We start from the raw sequence: 18,748 nt of genomic DNA, 5'->3' as shown, positions 1-18,748 counted from the left end.
TGTGGCACCAATGACCTGTTCATGGTGGGAAGAGGGAGGTTATGTGGGTTCTGAGCATCTCATCTGTTCTGACATATATACCTTAACTCATGACGGTGGATTATGAAGGTGAAAGGGGTTTTAAGATGGTGGAAAATGTGCTATTGTGCTGTGTGCCAATATGCTGTTTTATTGCTGCTGTAATTGTAGATAACTATTAAAGTTATCACATTGTTATTTATGCATTACTTAAACTATACAGCAGTCCTGCTAAAAATGACAGATACAAAAGCATGGATCTTTGGTAGTGTACAAATCTACAAAATGGAAACGACAGGTTTGTCATAAATAGTTTTCATTCTTTTTATTTTGTGATTTTATTTAAAAAATCTGTGATATAATGCTACGTGTATTTATAGATATATTCATCACCAAAACAAAAATGTATCTACCAATCATCACAATAAAATAATAAAATGTTTTTGATGACTTACAAGAATTAAAGGTACCAATTGTGGTTACTCAATATTCTGCTGAGGAAGCAGAATTCCATCGTGTTCATACAGTGATAAAACACTTACTTGATTAATACAATTTAATATAATTCTAGAATCTAGAGATGAGGAAACAATAAAAGAAGAAAAGAGTAATCTATGTACCTTAGTCACATGTCGAGAAAAGAAGTACAAAATTTAGGTTTGTTCCATGTGAGATTTACAGGTCTGTCGTGTATGTACACATTGGGTAGAATACTTGTACCTTTTCTATTGCAAGCAACTCTCACTTAATGTCTAAACAGACAAATATTATTGTGTGTGCCTTTTATATCAACATTTTCCTAAACTATACATACTATTATTGTAATAACCATACGGTCTCTGTGAATATCACATTACCTTGTACACTTTCAAATGTGCCTTTAACTCTCACAGCAGAAACAGTCATATGGAGGTCTTCTACCATTTATCTACCAGTTATCTAACTGCTGCTCTCTGAAGGTATAACATAGTTTTTGATAAATATTATTGTTTCTGGCCCAACATTCAATTAATCAAATGGACAACCACGTAAGATTTGAGGTGACAAAGGAGAAATCGGAACAGTTTACATTTGAGCAAAAAGTTTGTTCTTGAGTCAGGGCAGTGTACCTTAAATAATACAATATTGTCATATGGTAAGGCACCATACTGTACCCCATGCCTTTTTCAAAATATAATATCTTCTCTTTATGCCCATCTCCATTTAAACATTTTCTGAAATCCTTCTTTGTTCTTTCAGGTGTGACTTCCACAAATCACAATCCATCAGCTACTTACAACAGCAGCAGAGACAAGCAACAAAGAACAATCTCTCCTCTGGCCTCAAAACAGCAATCAAACTCAGAGAATTTGCAAAACTGTGGATGTTCATCCACTTCCAAATACCACACGCTCACAACAGTAGTCCAGCCAGGCCTTCCTCTGCTTGTCCTCTTCTCCCCTGCTTTTGTCCTCCAGATCCAAAATGGCGGATCATCTCTGGTTGCCTCCTTCCAGGTGTATTCTGGAGGGATTGTGGAGGCCTCTGGCGGCGGGCAGGTGAGTCTCCACAGACGAGTCCTGGTCCTCGGTGAAACTATCCGGACTGGCGTCCCCATCCAGCAGGCTCCCACAGCTGGAGTTGGGGGACAGCATGCCCTGGAGCATCTCGTCCCGGCCCTCGAGGACCCGGGGCCCCGCCTGGCCGTCCACACCCCCCAGCACATCATCCTGGTCGCTCAGCAGCTTGGCCAGGAAGTTGATGTACTTCATAGCCAATCGGAGGATCTCGTTCTTGCTGAGCTTCTTGTCCGGAGGGTGGGTGGGGATGAGCTTGCGGAGCTCGGCGAACGCCCCGTTCACGTTCTGCTGTCGCCAGCGCTCGCGGCTGTTGGTGAAGATCCGACGCACAATTTTGGGCTGCGAGCCTTGATGGAGAAGAGGAGGGTCATGGGTCAGGTCAAGTCTTCCATTTCGTGCGGTGCACATACAGTTCAACTATTTTCACACATATCTTGGTTGTGTTACAACATTCACGTTCGAAATGTACTAGTGCCAAAGCCTAGAAAAGTATTTTAGGATTTGAATTAATTTGCACTTTTATAGCATGTTTATGAAGGTAGGAACAGCGACAGATATCTTCCTTATGAAGCTAAAGGAATGCAGTATCTGATGGGTACTCCCAGACAACAGCCAAACGTATTTTGCAGGCTGTGCAGTGGTAACATGGGTTGGTTCTGTTTTCTCTCCTAACACTGTTTTCCTGGCAGACAGGCAGACACTTTGTTTACAGACAGTCTCTTGCTGTTCGTTTCACATGTGTTGTTTCTATGAGATCTTCTGCCCCTCTATAATCCTCTTCTTCTCTGCCCACCTCCTCTTCCAACTATGATCTTTTACATACAGTATCTGTATAATTAAATGAACTGCACCATTTGAAATCTATGCAATGTTTTGAATGTCATTTCTGTAGCCTATGTAAATTACCTAATTCCTTTTGTACCTCCTTTTGTGACCTATCCCTTTGTGGACTATTTATGGTTTCTGAAACGTTGCTCCCTATTATTGTTGGATGTATGAACAGGAAAGTAATTCTTTTTTGTCAAATTAAGATAATCTGATTAAGAACCAATTAGACTAAATCTAACGAGTGATTAAGCCTACTATAAAAACATCTAAATGTATCATACCGTCGTTGATTTCAACCTCATATGGAGCAGGTCGTCGTTTTATCCTGTTGCTGGGGTACATGCCGTACTGTTCCGGTTCGCCACCGTAGCCACTGCACAGGGAATAACATTGGGTAAGTAAGTTAAATAGAAATCCGTTGGAAGGTGCTACCATTTTGTCACAGATGAGTCGTTTACAGGCTTTTGTCTAACACATTTGTGAATTTTATTCTTCGATTTCCATGAAATGCACGGTTTCTTATTTTGCTTTCACGTGCACGTGCAGAATATAGGCCACAGATTGTTTGATGAGAAAATGCGTTGGCAACTAGACAGATGACATCCTGAATGTAAAACAATCTTAGTGATGTCAAACGAATGATCCGAGTGTAGACTACACTGTGTTGACTACCACGCTTCCTTTCACTAATGAGTGTCCTGATTCAAGTATCACCAAAATTGCCTTATATTAATTAATAACAACACAATGTTTGTCCGGATGATGAAAAAATGCAAAGAAATAAGAAGCATTGGTGAAATAGCAGCATCTATATTCTAAATCCGAACCAGGACTTTGCACAAACTGTGAAAAATAGAAACTTTGTACAAATAACTCTAACATACATTGAATAGCAAAGTATTAACAAGGATGCACAATAATCGACGGATCAAATCTTACCTGTTCATGGTGGCGAGCGGTTGCGCAAGATTACTGTACAGCATCGCTCGTGCAGGGAGAGGGAACGCGGGTGGACTCAATTGCACCATTCGAGTGTCGCTCAGAGGGTCCCGGGGCGGTAGAGGCAGAGGTATCGGTGGTCTGCACAGCTCGGTGGTCTGCACCGTATGGATGCTGTCTGCCGTCTGCTCCCTGGCTTTTATATCTGCACTCCCTCCTCTCCTGGCCAATTCGATAACCGGCACTTCCTTTTTTAGGTCGCTGGCGTGGTAAGCCGTTTCCTTGGTAACGCCATTAATGATGACAGTCCCGTTGCAGTGCTCCCCGGGGACATATTCCCCTTTCCGCTCACTCACAGCAGATTCCACCGAAGCTGCCGTCGTGTTTTCCTGTGTCTCACCCGCCAGCCCCTCAGCGCTGACACGACCCATTGTGGAAGTTGGGCTGTCGTGCCGTGATAACTCCCTCTCGTCCGACGGAGTGCGCGGCCTCTTCTCTGGTTTCAGTTTGTCCATCATTTCTGCTGTTTTCGATTTGCCTATGTGCGTAAACTTTTAAGAGCAATGGTTTACAACACGAATAAAGCCAAATTCCTCTCGTCCAGTGTTACAGCTACCCTACTATTCCAGATTGTCACCTGAAAAAGAAAGACATCTTTGGGCTATCTTATTTGTATGTGTTGAACTGTGGGTTGCAGTGCACGCCCCCCCCCCCTTTGCGTGACACTGTCTACTTTCAGTAGCTTAATATTATGACCCCCCCACCACCACCACCACCCCCAACAAACACACACAGAGAATGAAAAACAATGCATGCGGTTAACTAATTTAGGATAAACTATGCACTTTATGGAAATCTTGTCATGCTCCTAATGTATGACGCCACAATCTTTATGGGCTGCTATAAACCCCATAATTGTTGATCGTTTGAATTGTTCATACAAATTCACATTTCGCCTGCGTCCTAATCTAATTGTTGATCGTTTAAAAAAAATGCAATAAAAAGATTGTGTCGATTTCAATTTTATTCATTTTCTGCGTCTGTCCAATTTTTCAAATAATCCATAAACCTTGACTCCAGACCATCATGTATCCAGCTAATGAAGGTTTTTGAGAACACAGATGATTTTTATGTGGACTTTGCCAGAATTAGTTCTACGTGTTTCATTCCTTCTTGACCTTGATTTTAGTGGCCAAATTAACTGTCGTGACTTATCATTAGCCTACACAATCATGCAGTCTTTATCATCTTCCTCAACAATGTCGGTCTGTTTAACGAACGAACCGACCCTTTGTTTTAACAAACCTTTATCTCTCAGATACCTCTACAACCTGCACAAGGCCCTAAACATGGCCAAGACCGCAAATTATTTTCTATAGAAGTAGTTAAGTTATTTCATTATAGATTAATGTAAACCGATAGACTTGTATAGGCCTACATATTTTCAGTTAGATGTTCGGGAAGTCTCCTTTATTTAAGATATACTGTTCGTAGATTTGTTATTGTGTATTTTTCCCCCTGGATTATGCATCCTTTTGTTGCCTGTAGGCATGTTCATAGCTCAAAATAATCTCCCTGTCTCCGTATGCTATGCAGCTTTTCAACAAATGGGTTTGGAAATATATTAGAATAGGCTAAGTGTTATAAAGATTATACCTTTGGTTAACGTAAAGGTATATGTCCAATAAACATTTTAAATAGTGCCAAAGTCTACTTTTTGTATCCGATTTGTCGTTTTATTTAGTTGCAGCTATGACAATAAATTCCGTGTTTGTGGACAAATTCTGATTCTGACGATATATTTAGGCTATCAGTTAATATACATGTTGTTAAAAGCTGTCTGTTGATAACTTATCATGAATGTAAAATAAATAAGCTGTATAGTGGTGACGTGAAAATAACGTTCCTCAAGCTAATATGTCAATAATATAGCCCCTTGGCACTTCATCGTTTTACGTCGAAATTTCCTACTAGGCTACTTAACACATATAGTCTTAGCCAGCCAATAGGCCTAATAGATTGTTTAATATTAAAAAACATATAGTTTTATAAATGGCTGCCAAAATGATAACATTTATGGGCTTTCATTTATCTTTCCGACATAGGAAACAAATATTTAGATTTTTCTAAGGACATTGGTTATGCTCATAATCAGATCAATGAAAAAAACTATCACAAAATCTCTCCCCCCAAAATAACCTGACATTCCAGAAGCTGTTATTAGGCCATAGCCCATGATTTTCTTACCGTTGCTTGAATGTTGTTGAAGGAGTATGTGTGGAGCCATTTTGTCGATGGTCATCCATGTCCGAGGTTTTAGATTCACTGAAGTGCTGTTTGGAGCTGGGAAGTGAGGTCTAGATTATTCCACATCATGTCCAGTGCTCTGCTTAGTATGGGGAGCGGAACACGGTTTCAATGTGGCCAGGGGAGATAAGCGCCCAGTTGAAGGTAGCTGCTCATTCGATAAGCCCTTAAATCCATTATTTATTAAATAATTCATTATTATTAGGCTTTTTAAACGAAGGCAAGAGCGGGGAAAAAATACTGACTTACATTTTAAATTGATATGCACATAAATAGGCCTAAGCCTTTTTTCCCTCAGCCTTTTTTCCCTCAGCGGGAAATTTGAAATCTAAAGGTCCTGAAAGTAGGCCTAATGCAACATTAGACATGTAGGCTAAATGTGCATTTCAATTCAAGTAAATAAACCTGTACTATTTTTAAATGAGACTTTTCCTGATTTTTCAGTAATTAAATGGAGAATGAATTGTGAAATAATGGATTTAGATTTTTTGGAAAATAACTAGGGATTGTCGATCACGATATAGGTATGACATAATTGATATTTGTTTACAGATAGAGAAACCGATATGCTATTAGCAAACGCTCCTTCTCAGCCTATAGGCAGAAGGCCTGTCACATGAACCTGCCTTTGGTATGCTGTGCACGAAGGAAAATGTCAGATCACTTGGTTCTTTTTGCTCGGTGAAATCTTGAAATGTGGTGATGGGGAGTGTTTAAACACCCCCGTATCAACTGTTGGCCCATACACTGTATCTTATCCATCATGACTCCTTAGGGATTGTGTAAACAACCGTGTACATTTTTATTTATTTACGCCAAATATTTCCTTAGATGGTTATCTCCCCAATGCATAAAATACTGTCACGACTACCATCCGGTTTCTTCTCAACTCTCTCCGCACCCATGCAGTAGACCTGAAGTTAAACGTGTTTTCCGGTGTTGTGAGATCAGATGCACAGCTTTCATGAGAGACACCCCCTCGCGGGAGTGCGCGCAAACCACTTGGAATCCAAAAGTGAATTTCGTCTTGATATCGCAACCAAACGGAGAGGAGACAATGTCTCAGTCTCACATTATACTTTCTTTGTTATATAGAAGAATGTCGGTTATCTGTGTAAATAACAGATGTTATTCTCAACACAAAATCCTCAAAATTCGTAATTCAAACCGAATAGTAACGAACGCGAACCAACATTCTTGCTCACATTGCTTTTCTTACTAATGCATAGGTTCAAAGGCATGCGATTTTAATGCAGTTAGCCTGCGCGTAGGGTGGGCTACTCAGACAAGTCGAAAACAACAGCCTTTTGATCCAGAATATCAGATGTCCTGAAAACGCACCAAAGGTTCACATGCCTATAGCTTATAAAAGTACTAAAACCTTAATGCATGAACATCAAAAGAAATGTTCTCACCATCAAATCCTTTTTCAATATAGGAAATATTACTCTAATTGTTTAAATCAATGAATTAAATGAAAAAATTAAACTATAATAATCCCCCACTGACCATGCACTATTCTGGTCAGACCTGTCCAACCTATACATGTATTGGTATTAAATGCATGTTATTAAATGTCCATAATGCTGGGGTAGAAGGGAACAAACGTATGCGGGGAGAGAGCATTTTACATGGCAGGCCTTGTTTTCCATTTGATGTAAATGCCATGCACCCCCTGCTAACTCTGACTAGGAAAGTGTCACGTCTGAAACTTACTCTGGTTACTCATAGTAGCCCCCTCAGTGTACAGTGAGAATCATTTGATGCTGGGATATACAGAACATACAATAAAGGGGGTGCCTTTCATGGCAGGCCTATTGTATTCCTTCTTGCCACAAAATGCACCCCCTTTATTGTCTGTTCTGTATATCCCAGCATCAAATGATTCTTACTGTACACTGAGGGCTAACTCTGACAAGGAGGGTTACATGCCTGAAACTTACTGTGGTTACACGTGCTAGCCCCATCTTGTGCAATGCACACACTCACCAAACTTACTCACGTAATCCCCAAATAGAAAAGAAACCTTTGTTCCACAAAAGTATAATTTTTATTGTAAATAAGACAGCCTCAATGATTAATGCCAAAACATATTAAATAACATTTTAAACAATACGTGTACACAAAAGTCATAGGAAGTGACTTGAAAAAAGATAAATAATAATTCAACTTTGTTTATCACATGACCTAATATTTAACAATACAGACAAATTAACAAATGACAACAAATGACTTTTTTTGGATTATGTGCAATCAAGGCAGAGTAGTCCTCATTCACTCTAGGCCTTTGCACGCACACATGGTGGTACTATCTCCCACAGATGTCACAGCAGATCTTAGAAAAATTAATAATAATGCAAGTCCTCTTAATTTTGGCACCATCACTTATCCTGAACGAGTGTTTAGTAATGACCATATCCATAACAATCCAATGCATACCCGAAGTTTTGACAGTTTCCCTTCCCATATTGCAGTCATTGCAAAGCTGTCGATGACAGCAGCTGCATCAGCATTGCAACTGTTGCAGTTCCGCACGAGCACTGTCGACTACGCATTTATTGACACTTTCCTAGTCAGAGTTAGCAGGGAGGGGGGGGGGGGGGGGGGGGGCATTTCGTGGCAAGATGGAATACAAGCCTGCCATGAAATGCACCCCCTTCTAATGTATGTTCTGTATATCCCAGCATCAAATGATTCTCACTGTACACTGAGGGGGCTACTATGAGTAACCAGAGTAAGTTTCATGCATGTGACACTTTGCTAGTCAGAGTTAGCAGGGGGTGCATGACATTTACATCAAATGGAAAACAAGGCCTGCCATGTGAAATGCTCTGCCCCCCGCATGCGCATTATGTACATTTAATAGTATCCTTCGAAATCCTTCGCGAGCTCTCCTGCGAGGGAGTGCCTTTCATTCAGGCCGTGCATCTGATCGCACAACACCGGTTAGCTGGAGCCAGAATTGCCTAGGTTCGATACTATTCCGTTTAGTAACCCAGTAGTTTAATCGAGCCTTTAGCGTCCTCTGTAGTCCTTGTATCGTTATTACAGCAAGTGGATGGCACAAATACAAGATGTAGGCTACAGTAAACTAACATTAAATTGGATGCCCCCCCCCAAAAAAATAAATAAATAAATAACCCATTGGAAGGGACATAAACACAATTATTTAAATGTTAATAATAAACGTTAATTAATGAAATGTAGGCCTATGCATGTAGGCTATCTGTTGTAAATACTGGATGTGGACAGAAAAGGTTTGCCTGATGAATTTTAATGGAAAATTTAATGTATCACATTGAAAATAATTACCCGATTCGCTGTTTGTTTACTATGGAGATCATTGTGAAACAAACACCTAATTTGTTTATAATTGACATGTTTCATATTATCAATGCCACTCAGTAGTAGGCCTACACTCTAGTGGTGACAGTGGAGAAACCCCCATTTGCCATACGATGAGAATATTGCAAAATAAAACAAAAACAAAACGACTTTGAGTCATTGTAAATTGTCATGTGTTAGGCCTACAATATAACTTATTTTAAGATACTGCAAGATTCCTTTGGTGGCAATGAATTAATTAAGGAAATCATAACAAACATAAAAATCATAGCCTACATAGCCGGTTCAATCTACTTGGTTGATTCAACTGCTGTCATGTCTGAAGATGATTCCTTTTTAGTTCTCACATCATCCCTTGCTCGTAGCACCGCAGTGATTATGTAGACTACAGCTCGTCTCGGAACATATATGTCGTTGTTTTCTACCCGGAACATTATAGATGTGCGACAAAGGCAGTGGAAACATGGCGGCGGCCTTAGTCCAAATGTCATGTTTGTATCGTGGGATGTTAGCCGTTAGGGCGACGGGAATCAGACCGTTCATTCCAGGGCTGGTGCCCTCGCAGTTTAGAGCCTTTTCAGTGAAGAGAGAACCAGACCTGGAGGATAACCCGTATTACAATAAATATCAGGAAAAGATCAACAAACTGCGCCGGTGAGCAAAGTCAACTGCCTCGGTTGAATGCGACAGGGTAGCTAAATCTAGCGTGTCTCTGTTCTTCCATTCGATCTTCCTGTTGTCACTCCCAGATACAGAGTTGGCAGGTTATCTCGGGTAGCAATTTAGCTAGATTTAATATTGGACTGTTTGAAACATGGGTGTAGCCTTCATGTAACAATGTAGTTCCCGAGGGTAAACTGCAGCATAATGGATTCTGATGGTCGTCTGTTTCGTGTCGGTGTAATGAATGTAACTGGGTAACACTGGCTTAATTTAACCTTTCGTTTTCAGTGCGAAACCCCAGGAGTTAAAAACTCGGCTACAGAAAAGAGATGAAGTCAGGAAAGAGCCACTTGGACACTCCAAACAAGCAGAGTTCATAAAACTCATGGAGGACGAGGTATTGCTGCATTATAATACTAAAAATGTGTAAAAAATAGCACGTGAGCACTGGGTAAATGAACGAGGCTTGTTGGATGAGATGCCTTACAGTTTGCTCACTTGAGAAGAGAATTTGTTTAACTTTTACATTTAAATAAATCCCTACATGTTTTATTTACAGCTGGAAAAACGTGACAAGCAACCAGCTGGCTCTGGATTCACCAAAGACAAGGTAACTTGTGTTGTTCTTAGGTCAGATTCCTTTTTTCCACCAAGATCATGGTCTCTCATCCACCAACCACATTTTTCAGAATGATTCATTTAGCACCAGCCAATGCTTGAATCTGCTTTGCTTTATGACCAAGCCACTGTATGGAATCATAGATAAAAAATATACCCATTTTATGACATTTATTATATATTTTTCTCATTAGAGCCTTGGTTCCATCATAAATCTAGAGTTGATCAAGGATAACTCAGGCGATGAGATTGGTGAGGTATGTGCACTTTCTTGTTTTGACAAAATATTTCACATAAATCATAATGTTCTATTGTTTTCTATCACAGCTGTGCCATAAATGTTCTCCATCTTGTATTGTCCTTCTAGATCTGGATGCAATATCATGCCACAAAGGACACGATTAGCGCTGTCATACCAGTAAGTTTTCTTAATGTAATATACTTCATATCATTATGTACTCTACTTCATAACAAACTATAATTATTTCCATATCATTATCAGTGTGTTAATTTCAAATACATGAATCTAATGATCTTCCGAGGTCAAGTATGTCATTTGTTTTGTTTGTGTTTAAGGATCAGATTTTTGAGTTGATGTTCAACAGAGCCAAGACATGCCCGACGGTATGGGTCGTTCTTCGACATCAGTCATTTTCTTTATTGGCCAAGAGTATTTAAATGCAGAAGTGTCTGATCTTTAAAAAAAATGCAACCATTAAGGGATGTGTCAATGAATTTAATAAATCCATATCTGGCAATTGCACGGTTTCCTCTGAGGTTAGCTTGTGTAGTTGGCATTCTGTCACTCAACATTCTTACAGGAGTGTCATTTGACGACATGTTCATAAGAAAAATAACGAAATATCAAACAAACAAAAAAGCTTGATGAATCATTCTGAAAAGGCTGGTTGTTAAGCAGCTTTTTGTCCCTGTGTGCAGTTCCTGTATGCGTTGCCCCAGAAGGAGGGTTATGAGTTTTTCCTGGGACAGTGGTCTGGATATCAGTTCCATTTCACATCATTGATCAATGTCCAGGTAATCATACAGCCCTCTAGCTTCCAAAAATATTGTAGATTCCCGACAACTTCAACAGAATGTACAGTCTACTCATATATTGTTTATGTACACCTTGTTGTAATCTTGTAGGTCTTATTTCTTAATGTCGAGACTATGTTATTACAGCTAGACTTGCCTAACCATACCTTTTCAGAGAGGACAATAATGTTCAACTGCTCTTGTGAGTGTTAACTCACTCTAGTTTTGTTGACACCCCCCCCAGACCATGGGTGAGAACGCTCCCAGTCAACTGATTCTCTACCACTACCCCGATCTGCAGAAAGACAAGGGCATAGTGCTCATGACAGCCGAGATGGACCCCAAGTTCATTGTAAGTCTTTCTGGGAAAATCTGTAGAGGGTGTCTAGGCCTTTTCAATCATGTGAAATTAGAACATTTGAATTTAGCAGACACTTATCTAAAGCCATGTACATTTGGGGGATTTGAACCTGTGGCCTTTTCAGCTGTCAGAACTGCACTACTAAACTACACCTATTTTTAATGATTTTTGTATTGCTTATATATCTCTTTGTGATATTTATATTTCTCCATATCAATTTGAATACTTGTATATAGTTCTAACAGATTTGAAATCTAATATTCTTTCAGACCGTACACCAGGCCCAGTGTCTGGCCAATCAACTCCAACTGTTCTATGCAACCAAGCGGCAGCAGACCTTCCAATTGGTTGAGAACTTCAACCACAAACCAGACAATTTCAGGCACATGTCTGTGATAGCTGAGCTGGAGCTGAGTGGCATCGGTCCCACGGTCGTCGCGGGTAACTCCTAGGTCAAGATGGGAATCAGGACTGTAAAATTGAGTACCAATATGCCGTGGCGTAAGAAATCACAAAGGAATGCTTGCACCGTTTTTTTTTTTTCTCTTCTGAAACTGTAGCTCGTGTGATGCCCTTGTTGAGGACTGGTGGGCCATCACAGACCTAAATATACTTTATCATCCTTGTCAGTTATATGGTCAAAATGATTAATGGAAATTAATCCCCAAACATTATTTGTCTAATTAAATGTGCTTTTTATTCCCTGTCCGTCATAATGTAGTACTTTTGCCACTGGTCTCTTTGGAAACCTGGTGCTTATCAGAACAGATTTGGTTCAGTATGGCTTTATCCCATTCTTATTCTGTGTAATATACTGTACATACCTGATAATACCTTATTTAAATTGACTGTCCAAGCTCAATTTGGTTTTTCAAGGAGAGTATGTACATCTCTCTTAGTGGATATAAATGGTCAAATGTGAAATACAGAGTTGGTGGAAGGTCATGTTGTCTCTTGAATGTGTACTTTGTTTATTTGGGTGTGCTTGTTAAACCCTAAATAGTTTAAGGATGATCAATGTCACAAACTGGCCATTTTAATGTGGCATATTTGAGACATATGTTGGCTGTGAGGCGTGTTGCAATCTAGTTATGTAATTTACCCCTAGAGACCGGAGACTATTAATATATTTGGATTTTTTCTTAAGAAATTATTACAAGCGCCACTGACCTGCTTGTGAGTCATTCAACTGATAAAAATGACTGTTCTGCTATACTGCAATCTGATAGGCCGGCCACTGCTCATGCACACAGAGCCACCGTCTGGTTACAAAATTGGTTCATTCATAGCAGTAGATATTTTTAGGGCCTTTCTAGGAGGGAGGAGGTGAAACAGCTGACACCTTTTGAGAATTATAGTCCCATACTGTATGCCCCTGGCAGGATATTGCCGTCAATGCCAAGGGTTGTATACAATGCAGATTAATTTAAAGGAGAGTCTACTCGGCTATAGGACATAGTAATCTATTAATTTACCTTTTAAAAGCAGTATTTACGTTCCGGCGTCCAAAAAAATGTTCAGATATTTTGCGGTGCATTATTAAGCGTTTTGGTCGCGGAACAGCAGCTGCTTCATAACCAAGACAACCGATAGCGAGATCTCTTCATCAAGTAGAATATTACGCGCAGCGCAGTCTGCTTGCTAAATCATCGAGTTGAAAACGACGGGCGAGGAGAACCACCCATTGCCTTTTTGAGGTAAGATTTCATTCACGTCCCCATAAAAATAAAATGAATGAATAAACAATCATGTCATACGCGCGACAACTGGAACGCTTGAATACAACTGTAACCAATTGAATAATGGTAGGCTTGACAACTGTTTTATCATTCAGACATTTCTTCACAGATATTTCTTTCTCTGAAAAAAATTCAGTCTACTGAATGTTGAAAAAATACCCATTGTAAATAAGAAGCACACCTGAGTTGCAAACCTGTTTGCTATAATTATTTGCGGCGGATTCCCACACATTGAAAAAGAGGCTTGCACCAGGTCGTAAAACGCTTTTATACATGCATTCTCAGTGGTTGTTGTCTAATAATATACTGTATCTAACCTATTCATTGAAAAAAGGAGAGCAAATCGTTTAACCGTGAACATAATTATGATTGACCTGAATAGCTTATGTCATAAACACACATTATGTCAATAAACTCGGAAAATGGCTGTACTGTGTCCATGGTTTTGTGGTGTCTGTCAGTCTTTTCAAACATGGATTTGGTACTGCTTCCCTGTCCATCCGTTAACAGCTCATAGCAGAGCTGTATTGTACAGCTCATAGCAGAGCTGTACAGAATGCAGTATTCAGTAGAAAGTTAAATTAACAAAACTGATTATTACATTTTCCACAGAATGCTGCTTTCTTCCAGATAGTGAATCAATATTGCACAAATGCTTCAGTGACATAATCCCAAATTCCTCCAAGCCTGTCTCTGACTCATCAGTCTGCCACATATCATCACTGGTCCCCAGATGGCGAAAGCAGACCAGCGCTTCGGCCAGAGGGACGGCTCAGACCAGAACTTTGACTACATGTTCAAGCTCCTCATCATTGGCAACAGCAGTGTGGGCAAGACCAGCTTCCTGTTCCGCTACGCCGACGACTCCTTCAGCAACTCATTTGTGAGCACGGTGGGGATCGATTTTAAAGTCAAAACAGTCTACAGGAACGAGAAGAGGGTGAAGCTGCAGATTTGGGTGAGTCCTGTCTTGGTCGTCTCTCCTCTCTATTAGAGTGGCACGCCACACTGGAGGTTGAGGTGTGCACGGCGTACATATTATTTTTGTTTTCCAGTTGTTTGCATCTGGTTATAAGTGCTCTATCATCATGTTAAACTGAGGATGGTAATGTAAATATATACAGTACCCCAAACAGTCATGTACAATGTAAATATATACAGTACCACAAACAATAATGTACAATACAAACGCACACACACACACACACACACAGAATGCAGAGCCAAAACACATGTTGACATCCTCCTGTCTTTTGGATCTGAATAACGCGCTAATGTAGAGAGCAATCTGCTCCGAGGGAGAGAAAAGGAGACAGAAGCTTCTGGTGAGCTTGCATCATCAGCGATGATGGTTGTCATGGCAGCGGCTCTTCACACCGCACTCCCCAACAGCGATGTCCTCTGGGGCAATTTAAGTGGCGCCCCCTGGGGTGAAGGGGTAGAACACAGGAGCCTGGTGGGTAGGGAGGGGGGCAAAGTGGGGTAGGTAGACAGAGCGACCAGAGCTAATTGCAGTTTGTGATGAGAGAGGGATAATCAGGGCCTATTGATCCTGCCTGAACACACGATAGCGATATAAATATAGATCACGAAGAAACACACACACACTCTCATACACACATAAAAACCAACACGGAAGCACATTTCAAAACAGATGGAGAGCTATGAATGTTAGCAATTGAGTGAAGCTACAAGACTGCATCCATGCCTTGGTTACAGCCTGACTATGAAAACAGACAGGTGCATGTTGTTTTCACCTGTGCACTGAGTAACATAGTCAAACATGCAGAAGGGGATTTGAACCTGCTACCTCTTGATCTGTTAAAGCTCTAACCACTGAACTACACTCATCCCTCCCCTTTTCCCTCCCTCCCTAACTCATCTTTTTGTGTGAACACTGCACCAGTCCTCTGATAGGAGTGGATTGCTGTGAGTCGAATGCTCGCACACCTATCTATCTTGCACGTTGCATGTATAGTCATAATTAATTGGACTTTAACAAAGTGCTACACTGTGTCCTGCATTCTACCAGTAAACATTTACTTCATGAAAACACAGACACAGATAAACAGTGACATCATGTTGTCAGAGTGCAATGAATATGACGCCTCTAAATAGGGAAATACAACCCTCTTCACAGCCAGCCATATAACATATGCATGTCAAAATGCTGTACAAAGCATTTGCATCAGTGTTTGTATTTCTGTTCGGTGGACCATATCCTGTGATAGGTCTCCACAAAGACTCTTCCATTCAGAAATGCTGTGCAGTACATAGGATGCTGGAAGTAAGATGTCACAAACAATCTGAATCTCCTGCAACGATTTTCCCAGCTTGGCTGCTGATCTTCCTCAGCGGAGACACCACAGCTTAATCTATAATTAAATGATAAGTGTGGAATTGGGAGCGGCGAGGTGTGCGTGCGTTTCCTGTTTTGATTGTCAGTGTGAAGCTGCGGCTTCTTCATGTGCCGTCGGGAGGGGTGAGAAGGTGTCGATCTTTCTGATTTGTCCTGGTAGTTCACAGATGGGAGCTCCTGTGTCATTTTGCCAAGGCAACTGTTCCTCAGTGAATGAAGCTAATGTGGAATGACAGAAGATAAGCCTGCTGGTGTAGCTTTCCATCCCTGCTTTTTACTACCTTGTCAGTTACCATCTAGATCTTCTAATCCCAGGCCAAATGCTGCACTTGGCTAGATTCCTCAGTCCCACAGCATTTGGTTCATCACAATTCCTCTAGCTTACATTACGCAGTCAGGAAAAACGTAAATGTCCATGGAAATAGTGTCCGAAAAGTGTGTGTGTTTCTTGTCTCCAGGATACTGCAGGGCAGGAGAGGTACAGGACTATCACCACTGCTTACTACCGTGGAGCCATGGGCTTCATCCTCATGTATGACATCACCAACGAGGAGTCCTTCAACGCTGTGCAGGACTGGTAAGGGCTGCGCCACAGGAAAAGGAGGTGGTTTCTAACGGCCGCCATTTCTTATTGTCCCCAGATAAAAGGCCCAGATAGATGTCGTCCATTCGTCTTTCTCCCTGTCATGTCTTGTCAGAGCAGTGGCAGGGGAGGCGAGGAGATGAAGAAAGGAGTATATTTAGAAAGCAGTGAGATGCAACCCTTCTGTGCTCCAGATGGTTACGTTTGAGGGAACATTTATTCATGCAGCATGCCCCACATGAACTGTTGTGGGTTCAGTTCCTGCACAGATTTGACTGACTATGACTGTTATATAAGTCATTGATCTCCAAGACGTGATAGATCATGTTATTTGCATTGTTTGTATATGTAATATACGTGTTTGTGCGTGCTTATATCTGTGTGTGTTGTTTGTGTGTGTGTGTGTGTGTCTGCGTGTGTGTGTGTGTTTTCAGGGCCACTCAGATCAAGACCTACTCCTGGGATAATGCTCAGGTGATCATGGTGGGCAACAAGTGTGACATGGATGAGGAGAGGGTTGTGCCCCCTGAGAAGGGCAAACATCTGTCCGAGCAATTAGGTGAGCCCATGTGTGTCTAAATACAAGACTATACAACTGCAGTAGATGATGGTGATTACTGTACTTTTGTTGCTCGTGAGCAAATCTGAACAGCAGCCATCAGTCCATCTCACCCAACTGTCACTTGACTTTACGTATACATATCGTTAAGGTATTCTTAGTTGTTATTGTTCCCCTAAATTAATCTGTTGTTCATGAAATGACTAATTCTATTTATGTTTACAACATGGATCGGGTTTAAATAATTAACTTTAAGCTTTAGGCAGTGTCTGGATTGGTCGTCATTTCAAGCTCTGTATGTGTCCCTGTTTTTTTACGACGGCAGGGTTTGAGTACTACGAAGCCAGCGCCAAGGAGAACATCAACGTGCGGCAGGTCTTCGAGCGCCTGGTCGACATCATCTGTGTGAAGATGTCAGAGCGTGTAGACGTGGAACCACCCATGGCGCCTGGCACCAAGACGACCAGACTGACCGACAAGCCTCCCCAGCTGCCTCAGAAGTGCTGCTGATTCACCAGGAACTTCTCTCATTCCACAACTGTCCCTTCATTCTCTACCATCCCCCTGTCACTCTCACACTTCTGCAGTTCCCCAAAACTGTCCACAAGGCCTGTTTGTCACTTTGTATCAGCCTGAAGGAAGGTGAGCACTACACATCTGTTATTACTAGGACAACTGCTACTACTATTATCTAGTATTGATTGCACCCTTAATGTCACCTTTGACCTTCAGATTCCGAGGACAGGGAACTCCAAGCAGGGTAAACAGGTAGCACTGCACTGCCTTTCTCCTTAAAAAAGTGTGGATTAATAGCACAGTAGACACACAACCACAGCTCTTAACATCACATGTTTACAGGTTAGATATAGCTTTGTCAGCTGCATAGTCATAATGGGAAGTTCAGTCGTTTACACCTTTTGTCTAATGTGTATTGACAGGGACCAGCTGCCTCTAGTGGAATGAAATAGGTTATAACTTATCTTATTATGTCTAGTTTGCCCACAAAGTTTGCCCACAAAGACATAACTTGCAACTGCCACTCTTAAAATGCATATTATATTGTAAATCAGGGTGTTTTGACTCTTTTGATGGACTCACAAGTTCAGTGAAGAGGATGCTTATTCCTTACCCCCCGCTAATGTTGCTATGTGGCTTTCATGTTTACAGTGTTTATTTTCACAAACGTGTTTAAAGAGCAAACGTTATATTGTGTATGACATAATATTGACTGTTTGGTTGTGAGTTTTGTGCAGTATCTTTGACATGTGCGTTACATGTTGATAATGTCAGCCAACATACATGTACATTTAATTAGTGAATGGGAAGAAGTAGAAACGTAAAAAAAAAAGAAAAAAGAAAAGTGCTAAAAACTGGATTTAATATTGACTGTAATTGTGACAGCAAATGTGAATATATTCTGCCAAATCTCTATGTATCAAAAAGCAGATATTTAACTGTAATTTCCCATCATGTGTATTTTATGTTTATATTGAGAATAATACAAAAATATTTACAACATGTGATATGATTATTTTATAAGTTAATTTGTAAATTATAGTTAAAACGTATAATAGTTAGAACTTATAATAGTGTTAGCCAAGTATGGATTTATTTTTATGCTGTATGGGAAAAATATATACCTAGAGAATTTATGTAAACTTGCCATTTATAACTTAAACGACTTCAAGAGAAGCACAACGTGATTGTACAAAATATTGTGAATGTTTGTATATTATAGATTCGATTTAGTATAATAAAAGCACAATCTTTACTTCAACGGGAATGTTTGCTGTGATTTGAGCAAAGCAACAAGAACTGAATTGTGTTTGTCCATC

The 18,748-nt window shown here is 40.5% G+C and overlaps 3 protein-coding genes across 8 annotated transcripts; 2 read left to right on the top strand and 1 right to left on the bottom strand.

Annotated features, from left to right (window-relative positions):
* Window positions 1-341: 341 nt before the first annotated feature.
* tal1 (T-cell acute lymphocytic leukemia 1) lies at window positions 342-5,718 on the bottom strand. Of its 3 annotated transcripts, none has more exons than XM_084676356.1 (4): window positions 5,592-5,718; window positions 3,345-3,981; window positions 2,687-2,778; window positions 342-1,924 (listed from the first exon to the last, which is right to left on the bottom strand). In XM_084676356.1, exons 2-4 carry the CDS (start codon window positions 3,860-3,862, stop codon window positions 1,491-1,493), a joined length of 1,044 nt encoding a protein of 347 aa, XP_084532482.1. In that variant the 5' UTR covers window positions 3,863-3,981; window positions 5,592-5,718; the 3' UTR covers window positions 342-1,490. The 3 variants fall into 3 exon arrangements, with proteins under 3 accessions (XP_084532482.1, XP_084532484.1, XP_084532483.1); XM_084676358.1 differs by having other exon boundaries at window positions 3,345-3,895; window positions 5,592-5,709; XM_084676357.1 differs by lacking the exon at window positions 5,592-5,718 and having other exon boundaries at window positions 3,345-4,037.
* A 3,717-nt stretch (window positions 5,719-9,435) lies between these two features.
* atpaf1 (ATP synthase mitochondrial F1 complex assembly factor 1) lies at window positions 9,436-12,618 on the top strand. Its single transcript, XM_084675887.1, has 9 exons — window positions 9,436-9,650; window positions 9,948-10,056; window positions 10,219-10,269; window positions 10,472-10,534; window positions 10,645-10,695; window positions 10,854-10,901; window positions 11,217-11,312; window positions 11,557-11,664; window positions 11,943-12,618. Exons 1-9 carry the CDS (start codon window positions 9,436-9,438, stop codon window positions 12,123-12,125), a joined length of 924 nt encoding a protein of 307 aa, XP_084532013.1. The 3' UTR covers window positions 12,126-12,618.
* A 100-nt stretch (window positions 12,619-12,718) lies between these two features.
* On the top strand, window positions 12,719-18,670 carry rab3b (RAB3B, member RAS oncogene family). 4 transcript variants are annotated; one of them, XR_014731467.1, is made up of 7 exons: window positions 12,719-13,370; window positions 14,146-14,370; window positions 16,230-16,348; window positions 16,789-16,913; window positions 17,239-17,555; window positions 17,646-17,681; window positions 17,852-18,670. XR_014731467.1 is itself a non-coding variant. In XM_084675888.1 (5 exons), the coding sequence occupies exons 2-5, from the start codon at window positions 14,146-14,148 to the stop codon at window positions 17,421-17,423; spliced, it is 654 nt and encodes a 217-aa protein (XP_084532014.1). In that variant the 5' UTR covers window positions 12,719-13,370; the 3' UTR covers window positions 17,424-18,670. The 4 variants fall into 4 exon arrangements, 2 of the variants coding, with proteins under 2 accessions (XP_084532014.1, XP_084532015.1); XR_014731466.1 differs by having other exon boundaries at window positions 17,646-18,670; XM_084675888.1 differs by having other exon boundaries at window positions 17,239-18,670.
* The last annotated feature ends 78 nt before the right edge of the window (window positions 18,671-18,748 follow it).

Source organism: Hypomesus nipponensis, chromosome 16, assembly GCF_054491055.1.
Source record: "Hypomesus nipponensis isolate SF chromosome 16, ASM5449105v1, whole genome shotgun sequence".
NCBI classification, from domain to species: domain Eukaryota; kingdom Metazoa; phylum Chordata; class Actinopteri; order Osmeriformes; family Osmeridae; genus Hypomesus; species Hypomesus nipponensis.
This window is presented reverse-complemented; position numbering and strand designations above follow the sequence as displayed.

Bases quoted from the DNA above. Each gene is read 5' to 3' on its own strand.
- rab3b (XM_084675888.1), top strand. From the start codon at position 14,146: ATGGCGAAAGCAGACCAGCGCTTCGGCCAGAGGGACGGCTCAGACCAG. The intron at 14,371-16,229 runs GTGAGTCCTGTC...TCTTGTCTCCAG, and splicing joins GGGTGAAGCTGCAGATTTGG to GATACTGCAGGGCAGGAGAG. The intron at 16,349-16,788 runs GTAAGGGCTGCG...GTGTGTTTTCAG, and splicing joins TTCAACGCTGTGCAGGACTG to GGCCACTCAGATCAAGACCT.
- atpaf1 (XM_084675887.1), top strand. From the start codon at position 9,436: ATGTGCGACAAAGGCAGTGGAAACATGGCGGCGGCCTTAGTCCAAATG. The intron at 10,535-10,644 runs GTATGTGCACTT...TTGTCCTTCTAG, and splicing joins CAGGCGATGAGATTGGTGAG to ATCTGGATGCAATATCATGC. The intron at 11,665-11,942 runs GTAAGTCTTTCT...ATATTCTTTCAG, and splicing joins AGATGGACCCCAAGTTCATT to ACCGTACACCAGGCCCAGTG.
- tal1 (XM_084676356.1), bottom strand. From the start codon at position 3,862: ATGATGGACAAACTGAAACCAGAGAAGAGGCCGCGCACTCCGTCGGAC. The intron at 2,779-3,344 runs GTAAGATTTGAT...TTCCCTGTGCAG, and splicing joins CCGCTCGCCACCATGAACAG to TGGCTACGGTGGCGAACCGG. The intron at 1,925-2,686 runs GTATGATACATT...TTCTCCATCAAG, and splicing joins TGAGGTTGAAATCAACGACG to GCTCGCAGCCCAAAATTGTG.